General features: G+C 47.5%; 1 protein-coding gene across 2 annotated transcripts in view; it reads right to left on the reverse strand.

Annotated features, from left to right (window-relative positions):
* Positions 1–20,696, reverse strand: part of RNF123 (ring finger protein 123) — a 112,465-nt gene that overhangs the window by 25,475 nt on the left and 66,294 nt on the right. For both annotated transcript variants that reach the window (XM_027837146.1, XM_027837145.1), the window contains exons 26-35: positions 20,093–20,200; positions 18,599–18,776; positions 14,317–14,391; positions 13,026–13,113; positions 12,041–12,128; positions 11,346–11,430; positions 6,027–6,166; positions 5,410–5,598; positions 897–972; positions 342–426 (exon numbers count right to left, since the gene is read on the reverse strand). In XM_027837146.1, the coding sequence (XP_027692947.1) occupies positions 342–426; positions 897–972; positions 5,410–5,598; positions 6,027–6,166; positions 11,346–11,430; positions 12,041–12,128; positions 13,026–13,113; positions 14,317–14,391; positions 18,599–18,776; positions 20,093–20,200 (1,112 nt within the window). The remainder of the gene's footprint in view (positions 1–341; positions 427–896; positions 973–5,409; positions 5,599–6,026; positions 6,167–11,345; positions 11,431–12,040; positions 12,129–13,025; positions 13,114–14,316; positions 14,392–18,598; positions 18,777–20,092; positions 20,201–20,696) is intronic.

A 20,696-nucleotide genomic window follows, 5' to 3' on the forward strand; every position in this document is an offset into this window, starting at 1 on the left:
TAATCTCGCCCCCCAGAGAACAAGAGCTCTCTGATATGAAGGACCTCGTATCTGCCCTTGTCATGAGTAACTCTCAACCCATGGGCTTCCAAACAGCCTGACTTTACACACAGTAGCTGCTCCCTATTCCGTCCCCAGTCCCAGCCAGAAATGCCCTTTCTCTGGTGATCTGAAGTTGTCCAAACAAACAAACTACTGGACCCAAAATACTCAAGAGACCTAAGCAGCCAGAGAGCCGGGGACAGGCATGGAAACACAGGTTCAAAGCTCTTCTTGGAAGGTAAGTGGCCACAAAGGCTGCTGCTCAATAGGATAAGAAGCAAATCACACAATATACTCACCCCTCCACATCACTGTCCACTAGGAGACGGACTAGAATGCCAGTCACAGCGACAAGAATTGGATAGTGGTCTACACTTTCCAAGCCTGGGGAGGATATCTCAGTTAGTCTTCATCCCAACTCTCCCTCCTTGCCTTTCTGCTTCAAGAAAAAGCCCCCATCAGCCCAAATGTCAGGGTGTGATTTTGGTGGCCTCAGGAGTATTCCGGAACTCTGGGAAGGAACGCCTTTTCCTAAATAGCAAACACTCTAATCCCGAATTCCCCAGGTATCTCCTCAGTGATCCTCTGAGGGGGATTCCACATAGGGAAGACAGACATATTTGGAGTAAAATGGATAGCACCAAACCTTTCTCCACCACTCCAACTCCAGGTGCTTGGAATAGAGTGAAGGATGTGGAAGAACTTGAGTTCTACTAGCCCCCTGCAATGGGGGAGAGCTAGAAACTGGAGCTCTGAATGGGAGCTGGGCCGAGATGAGACGTCTAAGCAAACATCTCTGAGATGGGATTTGAGGTTTTATTTCAGATTAAAGAACAGACTAGAGGGAGACTCACCCGGCAGCCGGAGATTAACCACTCGGTCAAACAAGTTTCTCTCTGCTGTCACACGGTTCAGGACCTGGTTTAGTAGCTGATGGGGAGAGAGGAGGTGGGGTTTGAGGGGAAGCTCTTAACAAGCCCCTAAGGTAAGAAGTGCTAGTACTGCTACCTCTATTTTACAGGTGAGGAAGCTGAGGCTTGATAGATTTGGGGACCTGTCTATGACCACATAGCTAGTAAGTGCTGAACAGGATACAAACCCAGATCTCCTGGCTCCGAGTCTAGGGCCCTTTCCACTGTAAGACCCTGCCGTGACGTAGTAAATAAGTAGGAACATATGAGTAGAAAATCAAAAGTCTGCCAACAATCAGGAAGCTTCCTATTTCCCTGAAAGCAAGCCCGAATGAACTCAGTTCAGAATGCCCAAGTAGGCCAATCCTAAAAACGCACTAGGGAAAGAAGGTGGCAATATATAGGTGAGGGCCACCATTCTCTTATTAGGTTAGGGCAGAAGCTGCATACAAGAAGGCAAAGGCTGTTGGCCTAAGGAATCACAGGGACAAGTTAGACTTAGGTCCTTTAGCCAGAAGAGCTGAGCAACTCTGGGCACCGTCCTGCCTGGGCTAAGTCATACTTTGGATTACCTGCCACCCTAATGTAGATATCTCTGTATACTGTTGCAAGTGCTAAAGGATGGAAAGAGAATTTGCAATAAAAGTGTCTTAATCTATCGAATGATGTGGCTAGTCTTGGGCTGTCCTGTGCTATGATGGACAAGGCTGATGGTGGAGGAGGCCTTCTCCACAGAGAAACTGGGTCACCCTGACATCTGAATGATGAAGGATACCCAAGAAGAAGAAATGGCTATTCAAGAGACTGAAAACACAAAGAACATAGACCCCAGAGAGAGGAAGCAAGACCCAAAGTGACTACTAAGGGACCAAGTCAGCAACAAGAAACCAATCAATCAACCAACCAATATTTATTGAGCACCTGTTGCTAAGCACTGAGCTAGGTGCTGAGGATATAAAGGCAAAAATTAAAAGTCCCTGATCTCAAGAAGTTTACATTCTACTAAAGAGTCAACATGCATAGATGTGGTTTGTTGTTGTATTTTTTTGTTCTGTTTTGGTTTTTTTGGGGGTGTGATTTGGAGACAATTGAAGGTGAGTGACTTGCCCAGGGTTACATAGCTAGTAAGTTTCTGAGGCTGGATTTGAACCCAAGCCCTTCTGACTTCAAGGCCAGTGCTCTATCCACTGGACCACCTGGCTGCTCCTACATATCTGTTGATTATGCTAAAAGGATAGAAGGTGATGGGGGCAGGGCACTAACAGCTGAGGGGATCAGCAAAGACTCTGGGTACAAAGTGATACTTGAGCTGTATTAAAGGAAATGAGAGATTCTAAGAAATGGAAATGAGAAGGCGGTGCGCATTCTAGGAATGGGGAGGGAGGAAGCTAATGCAAAAGCATGGAGATGGGACACAGTGTGCTATACATGAACAACAGAAAGATAAGTTGAACTGGACCCCAGAATGCATGAAAAGGAGGAATGGGACAAACCTGGGAAGGTTGGCTGTGAAGGGCTTCAAGTGCCAAAAAGAGGAGTTTGTATTTACTCCCAGAAGTAATAAAGAACCACTGGGATTTATTGAGCAGGGAAGCCACGTGGGCAGATCTGTGGTTTGGAAAGTAGCTGACCCCTGTGCAGAAGATGGCTGGAAGCGGGGAGAGACCTGAGGTGGGAAGACCACGGAGGAAACTCTTGCAATAGTTCAGCTGAGCAGTGATAAGGGCTTGAAGTAATGTGGTGACTATGAGGATGAAGACAACAGATATGAAAGACGTAGAGGTAGAAATGACAAGATATAGCAACTGACTGGACGTGTGGAGTGAGAGTGAGGAGATAAAGATGACCCCAAGGCTGTGAAACTGGGTGACTGGAAAGATGGGGGCACCTGAGTAGAAATAGGGAAGAGGAGCAAGTCTTAAGGGAAAGACAATGAGTTTGAGATTGCTACCGGACGGCCAGGATGGCCAGTTTAAAAAGACTAATAGACTGGAACTCAGGAGAGACTCGAGAGCTGGGCATACAGCTAGTCAGTCAATAAGCATTTATGAAATGCTAAGTCTGTGCCAGGTACTACGCTAAGCATAGAGATTATAACTGAGACCATGGAAGTGGATGAACTCACCAGATGAGATGGTAATGAGCAAAAAGGGGCAGAAGGCCTAGGGGAGAGCCTAACGGGACCCCCTCCGTCCTGCGAAGTTAGGGAGTGTGTTGTGCACTTAGAAAGAGCTGTCAGGCAAATAGGAGGAAAACCAGGAAAGAGCAGTGTAACAAAAACACCGAGGAGAGACAGGATCTAGTAGAAGACAATGCTCCAGACAAGCAACAGTTGCAGAGAGGTCAAGGAGGTGAGGAAAGGCCATCAGTTCTGACCACTAAAAGATCACTGATAACTTTGGAGGGGGCAGTTTCAATTGAGGTCAGAAGTCAGATTCCAGCTGAAAAGTGAATGAAAGAAAAAGTGAAAGCAACGAGCACAGACAGCTTTTTCTAGAAGTCTGGCTATGAAAGAAAGAAGAGACTCAAGACAAAAGCTAGAGGGGATGGCAGGTTCTAGAGAAAGTCTTTAAAGGACAAGAGAGACAGGCATGTTTGTGGGCAGCAGGGAAGGAACCACTGGAGAGGGAGAGATCAAAGCTAGGAGTGGGCAGGGTGGGGAGATGAGGAGACACAATGACTGTGGGAAAAGAACCAGACATACTACAGCTAAACTAATAATGAACTCAGGCAACAATGTCCACACTCATTTGAGCCATCATCCTGGCAATGGAGCCTCACCATAGGGAAGGCATATGTAAGAGCACGCAAATCAAAATAAACATTCTTGTGGGACATCCTGGAGGAATGATTGAGTGAAATTTGGGAAGGAGCAAAGCCAGCACACATCATGGAGATGGGGGGAAATTATAGGCTGTGGGCAGGCTTTGTATGTAGAGTAAGCCCAATCCCTTACACCTTTTAGCTGGAGCTACAAAGGTTCGTGAACACATACTTCAATAAATTCATGTTTGCTCTACATTACTTCACCACCTCCAAAAGCCGTACTAGGGGGTAGAATCAGAAGCTAAAATATACAGCCAATCAAGGAAGCATGCACAGGAGGGAAAGCACTGGCTCTGGAGTCAGAGAACCCTGGTTCATATCCTGCCTCTAAAGCTTATTACCTCTAGGATTTTGGGAAAGTCATCCAACATTCTCTTGGCCCAGGCTTCCTCATTTATAAAATGAGCGGGCTAGATCAGATGGCCTTTGAGGTCTCTTCCCACTCTGAATCTATGATCCTCTGACCCTTTTTCCTCAGAACAAAAACACCTAAAAACCTACTTTTAATCTGAAGTAGATGTGGTGGTAGTGCGTAATAGAAAGAGCCCTGAGCTAGGCAAGGGGCCTAGCTCGGAGCCCTGCCTCTGCTGCTTACTAGATATGGGGCCACCATATCTGTGAAATGAGGTGACTGGATTAGACAGCTCTAAGGACCTTGTAATTAACTCCTTGGTATTTATTTGTATTTATTCCCTTTATAGCTACTCTGTGTGTATGTGTTCCTGGCATACAGTAGGTACTTAATAAATACTTGTTGACTGATTGATTTCTAAGGTCTTTTGGTTATTTCCAGTTGAATACTGAGTAATCTTATGTGGGTGGGTGCTAAAGCCAGGGGAGCATTAAGGAATGAGGCGACAGATCTCTGAGCCAAGGAAAGCAAGAAGGCTCAGAGACCAAGAGAGCTAGAGAACTTGCAGCCTTGGCCCAGGCTCAGAAATGAGCAAGCTTCCCAGGACTAAAGGACAAAATTCCTCTAGATTGGCTCCAAGGAGGACTATCCCAGGAAGCTGCTTTGGCAAACAGCCCAGGCTAGATCTAATAATATACTGCTCCCCAGCTAAACTATTCCCCTGGGCCTGACACGGAGAGGCCAGTGAGCTGCTGGGCGCCATGTCTGCATTGTGTCTCTTCTACAGGCTTGGAGATGTCCAGGTCCACCAAGAGGAGGGACGGCAACGGGCGGCAGTGGAAAGACAACTGGATTTGGAATATAAAGAATTGGGTTTGAATGTAGACTGTTACTGACTGATTAGCCTTGGGACTGTCACTTAATCTCTGGAAGCTCCAGTGCTTGCACTACCTACCTTACAGAGTCATTGTAAGGAAAATGCTTTGTAAACCTTGTTTAGAAATGTGATCTCGTGTTGTTATTACACTCAGTTCCCTTTGCACTGCCCCCAAGCACAGAGCCAAGAGCTGCAATAGCCTCAACCAGGCCTTGGTGAAAACAAATGGGAGCTCCCAATAGTCTGTGCCAACCCTCACTAGGCTGTTGTTCTGAGGGTCCCAAGGAGATAGACAGACAAGCTGAGAACAGAAGCCTCAAGGTTCTGAGTGAGAATGCCCAGGGCATACCCTGTCCCAACAAGAACAGAGACAACTGGCGCCCCGCCCCACCCCTCCCTACCTGTGCCAGCCGTCGGAGCAGCAGCTCAGAGGAGGGCCGATTCCAGTCCAGGAATATCTCAGGGGCCAGGGTGACAGTCATCTCCAGCACCCGGAGCAGGCTCACTGACAGGTCAAAGCAGGTGGCGCACACCTTCAGCTGACGACTGTCCACAAAGTTCCTTTCCAGGCGCTCGGCTGCTTGCTGAATCTGAATTCCCCCACCCCACCCCCGCCAAGGGCAGGATCAGCAGTGCCAGCTCCTCTGGCTCGGGGGCATTTAGACATCCCCCAAATCTAAGTCCTCTTTTTGTCTTCTTCCCCTTCCCCAAAAACATTCCCAAGGACTCCATTGGAGTCCTTTTCAGCCTGCTCCTGCAGCTGGCCTGCCTCCCCCAGGTTGTGGGATTAACTTCAGTTAGGGGTGGGGATTTTAACAGGATCCCAGGACCTAAAGCTAGAAAGACTTTAAATACCTAGTTCAACCTCCTCATTTTACGATCTGGAGAAACTGAGACCCAGGGAACGTGGAAGTGCTTTGTCCAAGGTCACATAGCATATGGACAGCCAGGACTCAAACTCAGGCCCTCTGACCCCAAGTCCTATGCTCTTGCCACTCCTGTTTCTATGTTAGCTCACCTCCTGGATCATGCCAATGAACTCAGAGAAGGCCCAGTTGAGCTGGTTAAGGACACTGTTGAGGAAGCTAGGGGCCATGTCACGGTCACTCCGTAGCAGGTCAGCCATGTGGCCCTGCAGTAAGGTAGAGGGGCAGGGCTCTGCAAGCAGAAAGAAGGCATGTGGATCAGAGGGGGCACAGAGGAATCCTTCCCCACACCCCAGGCACACACCCAATCCTTCCAAAAAGAGGCTTTGGCAATGCTGCCATTAGCCTAACACAATCATTTGGCCTCCAAAGAGAAGCCAGGGGCTGTTGTGCCCCACTTCCAGCATTTGGGACACTTCTCTGCAAGGCCGGCTCCCAGGAGACTGGATACAAGTGGTCTGCATTTCTTAATTTATGCCAAAGTTCAAGCCTGAGGTTTGGCCCTAATCCGGCTCTTTTCATTTTTTTTTCCCAGTCTGCCTCTTCTACTACCATATCTGGCCAACTAAACTGGACAGCACTGGATTATAGATTTAGCACTACAAGAGGTCACAGCATCCAGAAGAGGGTAGCCAACAGTGTCAAATAAGGTCAGAGACTGAGAACCAGAAAGGACTTCAGTGATCATTGAGTCCAATCCTCTCATTTTACAGATGAGGAAAGTGAGGCCCAGAGGTTAAGTGACTTGCCCAGGGTCACACAGTCAGTGAGTGTCTGGGGCAAGATTTGAACCCAGATCTTCCTAACTCCACGTCTAGGACACTGCCCACTATACTGCGATGCCTCTGGCTGTCCTAGGCAGAGCAGGATTCCCCTGGAGCCAAGGGAAGACCTGCTTCTGCCCATTCACTCTAAGTACTTGGTAGTCCTGCCACAGCAGAGCAGGAGCCCATCAGGGCCAGCCCCGAGGCTGAGCATCAAGCAAAGGCATAGTCCCTTTTCTCCTGGGTGTTTATGGTTCCTTCTCCTGGCTCTGGTGGAACAGTTTTACCACCAAAGGCCAATGGTTCCCGGCTGGGCAGAGAGCCTTATCTAGCCACTCTTCTCTGGGAGTTGCCACCAGTTCTTCTGCTTCTCTCTGATCCCGTCCCCCTTTCTTCTTCCCTCCCCTCCCCTTCTCCTCTCCCCTCCTCTTCTCTTCTCCCCATCTTCTCTCCCCTCTCCACTCCTTCTCTCCCCTCCCCTCCCTTATTTCCTTTCTCCCCTCTCCCTCTTCCCTCTCTTCTCCTTCTCTCCTCCCCTCCCCTCCCCTTCTTTCCTCTCCCCATCTCCCCTTCTCTCCTCTTCCCTCCTCTCCCCTCCTCTCCCCTCCCTTCCCCCTCCCCTGGCCTCTCCTTTCCCTCCTGTCATCCAGGCTCTCACAGTTCCTCCCACATTTTGTTTCAGGCATGCATTTGGCTCCAGGCTTGACAAGAAACTATCTCCTCAGCACAACTTCTCTGCTCTGCTCCTGACCTTGAAAAACTCTCCTTCAGTCCTGCTCTGTCACACCTCATTCATCATACTCAGGGAAGCCCTGCCTTCTTCAGCACTCCCACAGACACTCTACTTCCTCAGCCCTGCCATTTTAAAAGGCCTGTCCCAGTGCTAACTCTATATGCCCCATCAAGGCTGTGCCAAGCCCCCAACCGCAGAGTTCTAAATGATATATTTTAGTCCTCCAACACCAGGACTGTAACAAGCTACCCCAGGTCCCCAGTCCCAGAATCGTAACTGGGCTTCCCAGTCCACCCAACCCTATCATTACAATGGGGTTATTTCAATCCCAGAGTCCCAATTTTCCAGGCTCAGTGCTATACTAGAGCTATCCCAGTCCTCCAGCTTCAGGGCCCTACCAGGGCTAGTCTTAGTGCTATAAAAGGGCTAATGCAGTCTAATCCTACAAACCTCATCACTAGAAAAGGGCTACCCTTGTTCTCCAGGGACATAACAGGGTTCTCTTAGTATGGCCCCACTGCAACCAAGTGAGCCCCAACCTTTCTGACCACTATAATGGCAGAGCTGCTTTTTTTTTTTCTCTCCTGTCCTTTAGTAGTAGTACTAGAAAAAGTAGGCTGGGAGTGGGCCTGTTATGGCAGTAGAGTTAGGGGATGAGTTTTCCTATATTCTCACACTACACTTCTGAGAGAACCTGTGATTCCACAAAGCGGATCTGTCTGTCCTTAAAGCAATTCCCACCAGGTATAGCCTGAGCTGCAGCCCATGCTCACTCTGATTCCAAGCCAACCTGGCCCTCCATTCTCTCCTCAATGCTCCCTGATGTCCATGATTTCGAGCTCTGGCTACCCCAGAGACACCCAGCCTGCAGCCAGAGCGGTGGGAAGAGCCTTGCCACTGTCTGGCTGAGGACAAAGATGGACCCTGGGGTCTGCTGGTCACACCTCCCTGACAGTGACGTCTGTAATCGGAGCTCTTGGTACCCTCTGTTCTGAGTGGCAACAATGGGAGAACCAGAGAGCCTCTCTCCCCAGCCCCTCCCACTGAAAATCAATGGTTCCTGCTGCAGCAGGCTCCCAGCCCAGCACACAGCTCACATTCCACCCTGGGGACAGGCTGGAGGCATCAAGGCTCAGGCAGAAGGACTCAGGGATGGAGAGGCACAACATATCCCTACTGTTGGCATGCTAGATGACCTGGGATAAGTCATTTAACTTCCCTCTCCCTCAGCATCCATGACTGAAAAATGAGAAAAACAACACTAACCTAGCTAGCCAGAATACTGCCATGAAGAGAATAAAAACAACTTTGTATGGCTTATGCCTTTAATGTATACTAAAAATAAGCAATTTAAATTATATGCATGATTTAAAGAGTCACAGTATAATCCCAAACTATAGATAATCCACAACTGGTTTTGATTAGCTTAGGGGTGCATTAAAAAGGTATCTCTTGTGGTTTTGTTTCGTTTTTTTTTTTTAGTTTTGTTTTGTTTTGTTTTTCAGGGGAAGAAGACTGGAGAGAGGAATAAATTTGTATCTTAATGTTAACTGAAGGCTTTCTTTTCATGTAGGTCATGGTACTCAGTGCTTGGCCCTGCCTTACTCAACATTTTTCTCAGTGACTTTGGTAAAGACATAGATGGCATTATTGTCAAGTTTAAAGATGACACAAATCTTAAGGAGAGAGTTAATAGATCAGAGGCCAGAATGACATTCAAGAAAGTCTCAATAGGCCGAAATGGTGGGTTGAAATTCAGATTAAATTTAAAAGAGATAATTCTGCACTTGGGTTCAAAATATAAACTGCCCAAGTACAGAATGGGGAAGGTTTGACTAGAAACAGCTTGTGTGAAAAACAAAACAAGACAAGACAAACCTAGGCTTCTAGGAGCCAAAGTTCCTCAAATGATTGGTGGTCTCACCAGTTCAGAAGTTGTCTCCATCATCTGCCCTTCTTGTCCATGGACAGGGGGCGAGGCCTTCTTTGATGTCTCCTGATGCCTCCGGGCTCCCAAGGGAGTACCCTGGCTGTCTGCCTGCCATCCCTCACCCTCACCACTTGACCAGCCCACCATCTCTTCCTACCACCCATCTACTTGGTGACATCTACTAGACCATGAGCTCCCTAAGTCAGCAATGGGATGTGGCCACCAAAGGAGGCATTTCAGTCATACACTACGTTAATAAAGTGAAGCCAAGCAAACCCGTGGTGTCAAGCACTAGGTGATGGTCCTGCAGTCAGGCCCAGCTACTGTGCTCAGACCAGAACTGGAAGATGCCCTAGTTCTGGGCACCAACAGGGAGAACGAGGACCAATACATGGAGTTGCCAGGAGGCAGATTTCAGCTCAACAGAATGAAAAACTTCTTAACCAGGAGAGCTGCCCCAAAATAGACTGGGTTGCCCTGAGAGGTGGTGAGCTCCCCATCAAAGGAGCTCTTCTGATGAAGGGCGGATGACTGCCTACAAAAGATATGTACAAGCAGATCCTGCTTTGGCTAGGGATTACACTCCATGGCTTGAGAATTTCCTCTTAAGTCTAGGGTTTTATGATTTCATGTTTTCTCGGGGTGATTTCAGTCTCTGAGCTCTGAGGAGGGTAAGACAGGTCCCAGATGTCCTGGGAGGAGTAGAGAAACCAGGCCACAGGATCCTCCTAGACAAGTCATAACCTTCCTTCCTACCCCCACCCAGGCCTCAGAGCATTTGGTTTATCCACCTTTCATGCACTTGTCAGTGATACTGCATATAACTATCTGTGTGTGTGTCATCTCCTATTAGACTGGGGTCTCCATAAAGACAGGGACAGTGTCTTCTCTAAACCTGGTCTCCCTCAGCACCTAGAACAGTGCTCTGTACACGCTGCAGGTTTGTCAAGTTAATAAATGTCACAAAGGAATGAGACAATCCTAGATAACTCTATAGTTGAACTATCTAACTTGCTCTTCATGATGGTCTTAAGCTTGATGAACATCTCAGATCAACAGGGCAACAGAAGGGCAGAATAGAGGAGAGAGCCCACCAGGGCAATCAGGGAAGGAGGGCAAGGGGAAAAAACCTAGATACACTAAGAGTACCTTCAGTTAGAGCCAAAGCACTGAAATGTGCTTTGGAGAAAAGGATAGAAGGGATGATGAAAGGTAAAGGGAGGGAGGAGAAGTCAATAAGTCAAAGGCAGGAAAAGTCAAGGTCAGAAATAAAGAACACTACAGGCCTTGGCTGGGACAACCACTGACTAAGGGCATGGGAGAGGGCTAGCTGAGAAGGCAGAGGTTGAAAGGCAAACCAAAAGAAACTGAGGAGAGAGATGAAGAACTTAAAATAGAAGCAGAGGGAGGTGGAGAGGGATAGGAGGGGGACAGAGCTGAGATGTTAAAGGGAGCGACAGGAAGGCTGCAGGGGACAGTGGCCTTCAGAAGAGGTTTGCAGATCAGAGACGTGCCCAGTGTGGTGTAGCAGAGCAAGCAGAGACCTTCTGGTCAAGAGCTGGGTTATAGTCCTGCCCCTGCCTGCTAACACACCATGTGACCTAGGGTAAAGCACTCAAAACACAGACCCCAAAGAGAGGAAACAGGAAAGCTCTCACCAGCCCCTGAAGCCCGGTAATTCCTGGAGCATGTGCACCGAGTTTTCCCTTGGGATAGGTGGTCAGACTGTCTTGCCAGAGCCCAGCAGCCCCCACACAGAAAGTTAAAATGATGCCAAACATTTGGCAGAAGAACTTCAGGCCCAGGCCAAGAAGCTCTGGCTAAACCTGGGACTTGGGCCACCTCCTGCCCCTGCCCAAGAACTTTGCCCTCGCCTTCCCTCCTTTCACACCCTCTCGTCCCAGTCCTCAGTAGCTCCAGCTGTTAGTCCTTGGGCCGAAAAGGGAGGCTTCCCTGCCCTCAGTCCTGAAGAGCTAGTACTCACTCTGCAGGCTGGGGAGGTTGGCATCCTCGGGCTTTGTTTTCAGCAGATGAGGCAGCCGAGTGTAGCGATATCCAAATCCACAGCCCTGAAAGAGAAATGCCGGGTGGGTAGGTCAGGCTGGGTCTTCTTTTCTTCTCACCCAGGACCCAGACCTTGCCTTCCCTCCAACACTGCTTTCTCCCTACCTCTTATCCTCATTGGTTCCTACCTCACTGGACTTCTAAATCCTTGAGCCAACTCACGTCCCTCAGCTCCAAAATTGTGGCAATATCTCTAGACCTCTGGTCCAGGCCTTTTACCAATATGACTCCTCTACTGCCTCAGCAGAGCCCACATCTTACCTCCCTCTCTGAAAGCCCCTGACCCAGCTCCCTTCTCTCTGCACTCAAATACCTTATTCCCTTCCCTTCTCCCTGCACTCCCCCCCACCATTTGCTTCACTTACTCTGCCCAGCTCAGAGAGACATTTTCAAATGTCAGATTGACTCAATTTAGAAAACATGGATTGTGAACACATTTGAAAAGCCAGACTTTTCCTGAGGGCAGCATGACCTACATTTCCAAGTCTAAGCCCTACACTCAGTGGCAAATCCAAACAGTGAGCCACAGGCAGGAGTAGCATCTCCCCCATCCTCTGCACCCAGCAAAGAGCTCTGCACCAGGGAAATTGCAAGACGGGGCGCCAAAGTTATTACCCGCCACAGCCGCACAAGGATCCAATTCGTCTGTGCCCAGGGACGCTGCTCATAAGGAGCAAGGAGGTTCTTCATCATGGTGATCCGTCTGCCAAAGGGAGAGGCAACATGTCAGTAACTTCGAGATAGCTCCCTGGGTTTCTGGAAGAATGTGGAGGTCTGAGAACAGTGCCACATCCTTCGAGAACGCAGGCTGAGGTGATGTCTTCCCAGCACCCATGCTACACGAGAGGGTTCAATGGAGTGGGTAGAAAGGAATATATCATAAAAATAACTGTGGAATAAGAAACAAAGGGTCCTGACGCAACTTTAAAAATAAAGACAAAAGGGATATGGGGGGTAATGAAGGAGACTATCCTGGTTTGTCAGGACCTTAGCATCTAAATTGGGCTGAGAACACAGGTGAGCAGGAGGAGCCCACAAGAAGCAGCTCGCTCTTGTCCCAGCACAGGGAAGGGAAGATGCAAGAATGTCAAGTCACAAGTGGAACTGGGAAGACTGGTGGTGTTTTCATTTTGGTCATGTCCGACTCCGTGATCCCATTTGGGGTTTTCTTGGCAAAGATACTGGAGTGGTTTGCAATTTCCTTCTCCAGCTCATTTTACAGATGAAGAAACTGAGTCAAACAGGGTAAAGTGACTTGCCCAGGGACACACAACTAGTGTCCAAGGCCAGATTTTAACTCAGGTCTTCCTGACTCCAAGGCTGGTGCTCTATCTACTGCACTAGCAACTAAAGGTACAAAGCTCAATTTCCTCGCCTTGTTGCTACACAGAGGCAAAGCAGGACTACTTCACATGATCTTGAGCCACCGCGCTCATTCCAACCCTCTCCCCTCATATCCCTCCAGCAACAGTAAGCTTCACTTTTTCCCCCTTTGTCCCTACTTGCCCCCACCATCTCCCTACTTTCCCACCCACAAGCTTTACTCCCACCACTAGCACAGGGTCCCAAACAATTGGGGGGTGGGGTCTCCAGAACTCACTGTTCCTCAGGTATCCTCTCCACAGCACGCAAAGAGTGGGGATAACAGACGTAGCTGGCCAGCGCTTGCATCAGTGAATCTCGGATGTCTGAGTGGTGACAGAAATGTCTGAGGACCCAGAAAGGGAAACGGGGACTGGAAAGGGTCATCATCGGACAAGTGGCTCAAGGCCTCATTGAAGGCAAAAAGGCCAGGGATTTTTTCTCAATGTCACTAGACTAGGAGAAAAAGGCTACTCCTTTGGTTTACCAGGCCAAACCCCATTCATCCAAGAGTTTGGGGCCTTTTGTGGGTGAAGGGTTAAGCTGGGGGGCCCCAAACTGTGGGTCCTTTTCTGGGAAAATGAACAGTCAAGGCCAACTAAATCCAGGGTCCAGCAGGCAGGCCATCCTACAGGATGGGATGGATTAGGAGGGCATTCCTTCCTACGTGTTTGGCTCCCTCTGTCTGAGAGGCCACAGTCAAACAGTACAAACAACAACCACACCTTGAGCCTGCTTCACTCACGTGACACTTGACAGAGCTTGGTTGACAAAGCTTGGTTATACCTCCTGGGACAAGGCAAGAGGGAGATCTGACTACGTCACTCCCCTGTTCAAAACCCTTCAGAGGTTCCTATTGCTTTTAACATAAAATACAAACCCCTCAATCTGACATGTAAAGCCCACCCTGCTCAATCTGCCTCCCATTACTTCTTCAGCCTTATTTCACATTACTCCCCTTTATCTAGTCTAGGTTCTGACTAAAACTAGTCATTCCTCAAACCTGAAATACCATCATCCACCTCCACACATTTGCATTAGATTTCCCCTCTGCCGGGAATGTGCTTCTTCAAAATCTCTGCTCAGAATCATTATCCTCCTACAAGGCTTAGCTGGGCTACCACTTTCTGGGGAAGTTATCCCTCACCAATGGACCACACCCCTTTGCCTAGGCTGCCGTCTCCTCCTCCTCCTCCTCCCTACCCTCCAGTCATTCATCCCCTCTCTCACCTGAAATTAAGTTATTCATAGCATGTTATACCCCATCATGATAGCTCCTTAAGGAAAGGAACTGTTTTGTTTTGTTTTTTCGTCTTCATATTCTTAGCACCACACATAGCACCTTGTATATAGTAGGCACTTAATAAATGCTTGTCAAATGGAATTGAAAGACTAAAATAACTAGGAAATCAAGCCTTCAAGAGTTGCAAGTTTTCCTGGCTCTTGCTAAGTTCAGGGTCCCTGGGGCAAACATCCTCGCTTGGCCCACTCCCAGTGCAGTCCTGCAAGAAGTGAGAAAACCACCTCACCTGTGCCCACAATTCTTGTGTCTGCAAAGTGTTTGGCTAGAATCGCAGCAAGGCGGGTCAGTGTCTCCTCGTAACCTGTGGAGGCAAAGAGTCTCAGGATTCAGCCCCAGGACCCTGGAGATTCTGCGCTTGTGGTGAGAGTCTAGCTCAGAATCAATGCAGGTTGGCTCCAAAGAGACTTCTACCTAGTATGAAGGGGAAACAAAGTCTTCCCCTTCCATGGCTAGAATCTTCAAATGCCTCTGCAGAGAGAACTGATCATCTCCTGCTAACTTCTCTGACTCTTCTTGCTCTATGGGAAGATTTCTTGCCTCTTTGGACCACATCTCCAGAACCCCTAGCCATGGCCTGGCTAAGTTAACACACCCCTCATCTTCTCCTCCTTGTATGTGCCCAATATACAAAGGGTTAAGGGAACCCTAGGGATTTTAACACAGAGAAAAGGAAAACCCCAGACAGTTATAACCAAGCAAAAGATACCTGATACAGATGTACACAGAGATATCCAATAGGATTCTCATAAAAAGTCATCACTATTTAAGCTAAGAGTCCAGATGGAGTACCTTAGACAGACCAGAGAGTAGGGGTCCTACATGCCTGTCAGGGCTTTTCACATTTAATGCCAGTGTGATAGGCCCTTCTTTTGCTAAAGGTCATTTGTTACAAAAGAGGTCCTTGAGTCAGAGACAGGCAAAGCTCTGCACAGAACATCAGGGAAATTTATGCATTTGCCACTGGATTTGGACATCATCTCTTCTACTCCAGGGTCAGCTAGAGAGAGAAAATCCAATGATAGACCTAACCAGCTGCATCGAAAAAAAAGGATCACTTTAGAGTTGGTTATTGTTCAAAGGATCTGGTACCACTTAGGAATTTTTTTTAAAAATAGCTACACATTTCCCTCCCCCCTCAACCTCACCACTAGGTTAAGACAAATGAATGGGGAAGGGACCACAGGCCAAGATGAAGCCTATCATGATGAAGCCCTGCCTACATCTAAGAGCACATCATATTGACTTTCCTAGGCACTTCTGCCCCCGAGTTTACCAACATTCCCACATCAGGCTTAGGTGCATTCTTATCTCTGTCAAGTGAAAGGTGCAATGGGGAAAGAGTATTGGATTTGGAGTCAGAATGTTAGGGTTTGAATACAGGGATAATCAAGTAAGTAGCCTGCCTGTATGACCTTGGTCAAGTCCCAACCTCTCTAGGCCTGTTTCTGCATCTGTAAAATGATGGAGTCAGACCAGATGATCACTGAGGCCTTTTTCAGTTCTAAATCCTGTGATTCTTCTACCAAAGGGAAGAATACTTCTCTTCTGGCCCAGACAATGATTAGAAAATAGATACGAAAGACCTGGGGAGACTTATATGAACCGATGCAGAATGAAGCGAGCAGCATCAGGAAAACAAGCTATACAATAATAACATTGTTAAAACAAACAGCTTCAAAAAGCTTGAGAACTCTGCTCAGTGTGACAACCAACCCCAATTCAAGAGCACCAGTGAATGACAGCAGCCTCAGGGGTAGAGGATGAGACTTACGTTTTTTGGACAAGGCCAATGCAGGAATGCGTTTTGCTTAACAATGCATATTTGTTACCAAAAAAATTTCTTTTTCTGTTGGGGGCAGGTAGGAAGGAGGGAAAATACTTTTTTTCCTCATTAAAAATATTAAATTAAGAAGAAAAAAGAAAATATATCTGCATGTGTATTATGAATGCCACTGTCTGATCTCTGAAAGACCTCAGAGATCATCTAATCCAACGCTCTCATTTTACAAGGGAGGAAACTGAGGCTTAGTCACTAAAATCCAGGTCTCCTTACTCCCACTTAGCCTGAAGTTCTTTCTATTATATAAGTGATCTCTTCTCTTTGATGGGACAGATAAGAACCAGATGTGTTTTCTCTTCAAAGTTGAGAAATGGTGTTTGGGCCTTTGTGCTGGTCAAACTCTGACACATATGAAAAAGGAGATGCGTTCCCAATAGATTATGACACATTTCAGGACAAAGGGGGGAAGAGAACAGATGGGCAGACATTGGCTAGGGGGCAAGGCTGTTTTTCTGAGTGCTCTCTTCCTTTGGTGTTCAAGAACACCTACTCCCTAAGATCTCCTTCGAGGCCAAGGCCTAACCTCAAGAACTTCAGGGATTTCCCCCGTATGAGATAAAGGCCTACAGCAGCAGGCTAAGCCAAGCCAGTATTCTCTGACTACGTGCATGCACCCAGTTCTGGCTGTTCAAAGAAGCCAGCACCACACTGATCAGGGCTGCAAGGGACCTAAGGGGCTAGGTCAGGGCTGTCAGCCATTTCCAAGGAGACCCAAGGCCACAGGCAGGTGTAGTTCACACAAGAGGCAAGAAAGATCATTATACAAAATATTTGCATGTACTTTACATATGCCTACAGACAACACAGCCTGGCTCAAGTTCAATAAATCAGGTTCAAAGATAATTAATTATCACCAACCTCTCTAAACCTTCTCTCATATCCAGTCACACTAGCCCATCTCCCCAACCCAGAAATGGTTAGAAGCCCCAGCGGAGATTAAGATGGGGCAGAGTATGACAATCACTCCATGGAGCCCAGGTGAGAACACTAGTTTCACCCATTGGTGGGAGCCTTGAAAGGGCAGATCAGAGGGGATGAGAGTGATGGGGGGAAAACCACCCAGAAATCAAACCTAAAAAGGCCCAGTCTGGGAGAGTCATGTAAGAGAGGACTGTGCCAAGGCAGCTCTGGATGCCAGGAGAAGCAGACAAGCGGACTATTGGGGGTAATCCCAGGATCATCTCAGGCTCTGTCACAAGCAGCTGGAGCATCCTGCTCTTTCATGATGCTGTGACCCCTTTGATTTGAGATGGATAAGTAACGGGCAACATGTAGCTTCCCCCTCCCCTTAAGGACTTCTATAGAATCAGAAATTTTATGCAGGCTATCTGTCTTCCTTTGAAGTTTCAATTCTGCCAGGCTACAGGTGCCTTCTCTCTTTCTCAGGGATTCTGGGCAAAGGCCACCAGATCTCCCTATCCAACCAGCCTCGACAATGATGTCCTAGGCTGTGGTCTGCCAGGAATAACTGCTCTTCCCTTTTTAGGAGGCCCAATGACCTTTAAGAAGCAAGCCTAAAATGCCCACCTGTGTAAAAGCTGACACCCTCTGAAGGTGAGTATATACCTACACATGCCAAGATCTCAGCTGAGAAACCAGTGTCCACAGACTGTTATCACCCAAACCAACAGCTCTCCACCCTGCCCCCCAAACAAGCACAACTTTAATCACTGCTAAAGTCATATATCAGCTATCCCCCTCTTTCATGCTGTCCCATCCCCCTGGATGTTGTCCAATGTGTTCTATCATTCCAATCTGCATTTGTCCTTACTTCTGTCTCCCAAATAAGGCCCAAAGCCAGCCTTTGGTGGGCTACATCTTGCTGACTTGTTTTGTAAGGAGAAACATTCCCATCCCCACTAAGCCAGCTAGAAATCAAACTGCCAGGGTACCCTCAAGGAACAGGGCCCAGCTGCTTTCCGATGCATTTCATACTGCTCCTTCCTTCTCTGTCCTCGACCTTCCTCAACTCTAGGAGACTGCTGACCCATAACCAAATCCCAGCACAGAAGAGGTAACATGGTGAGCAGTGACACTGGTCCTGACTTTCCTTTCTGGAAGGCTGCAGAAGCAAATGACCTGATGTCTCTCAAACTGTTAGCTGACAACCCTAGTGCTCATGACTGGGGAAATAAAACCAGTGTTGGTGACTCTCAGACAGGAGGCTCCAGAAGCTAACACACTCCTCTCCTGGGAAGGGTCTTGTCCCCACTTCCAAATTTCTATTATCCCCAGGGCTTCAGCCTCTCTGGCTACTCTCAGGAAACTGGAAATCTGCAGGAATATTGTTTGGAATTAGCCCTGCTGCTGCAGATGTTAGTTTGGTTGCAAGAGGCCATCCCTAGGGAAAGGCCCAGTTTGCATTCTGCTCATTTGCAATTGTTTGTATGCCACTAAGAGAGTCTGAGAGCTTTTTTCCTGTGCATACTCCATCTCCTCCCTAAGATTGAGAGCTTACAAGGGCAGGGCAGCGTCCTGTTGGAGCAGGCATTACCAGAAGACAGAGGCTATGCCTCCTTTGTTGGATGGGGGCCTCTACAGGGTGGAATTGTATTCTATTTCACTGAGTTCTAAACAGAATAACAGACAAATGACTATGAGAAAATAGTTCTCTCATCCTCTAGTGAAGGATCTCCCTTCCCCTACTCTAAACCTGGGCTTCACTTACCTGGCAGATCCTCCATGCTATTGACAGGGCTGAAGTAATTTTTAAGGGCGCTGTAGCTGTTCATGGCGACACTTAGGTAGAATTCTGGCATAAAGGCAAAGAGGGAGCCTGTGCGGTCTCCATGCTCTATGGTGCGGGTACAAACCCGGAGGAGCCAGTAAATATCCTGCATCTTCTCCTGAGAGGAAGACAGCAGAAAAGAGAGACTAGACCATGCACAATTCTCAGCAATAGCACAGATGGGCCCAAGCCCACATGTCCCAAGGGCCAATACCTAACAGAGTCACCTCTGAGCCCTGAGACAGGGAGGTGGGGCAGGTAGGCTCTTGAGCTTGTTGTAGTATGAATACCTGGAGATTCAGTGAGAAAATCTAACACCCCAAGGAACCAGCTTGAAAAAAGAGTATACCTGGGTTTTGGCCTTTAGTCAAATGCCACATAGGAACTATGGGAGGATGGCAATAGGGTTGGGATAACATCTGTACCCAAGTAACAAAGAGGTTTCCACACTTTGCCTACTCCCAAAAAGCTGCTAAGGATGTCTCCTCTTTGTCATATTTAATCAGCATCCAGTGACCCACACAGACCAGACACTCTGAGCTTTTTGGGAGAAAACTGGTTTAGGTAGGGTGAGATGGAGAAAGAGAACAGAGAAGGATGACAAGAAAAGCTCAGCACTTGGTTGAAAGACAATAATAAAAATAACAGTAATAACTGAGATTATTATGGTGACTTAAGGTTTGCAAAGTGCTTTACATATGTGATCTTCCCATGACCCTGTGAAGTAAGAAAGAGCACAGGATTGAGTCCAAGGACCTGGGCAGTGAGGTGGCACAGTGAACAGCACACTGGACTTGAAGTCAGGAAGACTTGAATTCAAATCCTGCCTCAGAAACTTACTAGATGGGTGACTCTGGACAAGTCACTTAACTTCTGCCTGTCTGTTTCATCATCTGTAAAATGGGGATAATAACAGCACTTACTGGAAGGTTATAGTGAGGATCAAATGAGATGATGTTTGTAAAGCACTTAGCACAGTGTCTGGCACATAGTAGGTGATATATAAGTGCTAGCTGCTGTTAACTATTATTTGCTATAATTTGAATCCTGGTTCTGCTACTTATTACTTATGTGACCTTGGACAAGTGTCTCAGGATCTCTGCTTCCTTATCTATAAAAACAGGGGATTAGACAAAATGATCTCTAAGGTGCCTTCCAGGTCCAAATCCTATGATTCTGTGGTTGCCATTTTTAGTAGGATCACCCTTCTTGAGCTCTACAAAGCTCTACCTTCTCCAACTCACAGTTTCATTGTGTAGGTTAGTTGGGTAAGAACCATAGTCTTAAGTGACAAATGTGGGGCAGAGAGAAGTCTCTTGCCTGATTTAGCCACAAGCTATCAGATCAGTATTCAAGAAATCTAAGGCATCAGTGATTTGAGGGGATAAAGTGACCACCCTGACCTAAATTAAGCCCCAACCAAATGGTCCTCACCTTAGAGTAGATGGTGACATTGATCCAGGCAAGACGGCGACTCAAATGATTCAGCTTCTCAGAGAAAACCTTCTGACTTTTCATCAGTTCTTCCTGAATGTCTCTCCTCTGTTGATGTGCCCAGGAGAGGAGATTCAGTAAATGCATCCCTTTTCCCTAACCCTGAACCACACCCACAGGTTGTTCTCTCTGAAACCCCACAATAAACCTGAGATTGACACTTATTTACAAACCTGTACAGCTTAATGAGGAAACAGAAGCTCCCTTCCCAACCCAGAGGTACTAATGGCAGCCTTATCCCAGAGAGACTGGAGTGACAAGACCAAAAAATTGATGGCACAAAGAATAGCCATGAAGGTTCTAGATGACATATCATCAGCACAGAGCACCAAAAGGACCAGAAGCTAAGTCCTTCTCTGCAAGAGATTTGCAGGGAGCTCACTTTTGGCTCAATATGGAAATGACTTACACATAAGTGGATGCTTAATAAATCTTGTTGAATTGAACGATCAGAACTTTCTGGAAGTGGAATGGGCTGTTTTAGTCAGTCAATAAATATTTATTAAGCACCTACTGTGTGCCAGGCACTATGCAAACTGCTGGG

Source organism: Vombatus ursinus, unplaced genomic scaffold (genome assembly GCF_900497805.2).
Source record: "Vombatus ursinus unplaced genomic scaffold, bare-nosed wombat genome assembly UNPS02014820.1, whole genome shotgun sequence".
NCBI lineage: Eukaryota > Metazoa > Chordata > Mammalia > Diprotodontia > Vombatidae > Vombatus > Vombatus ursinus.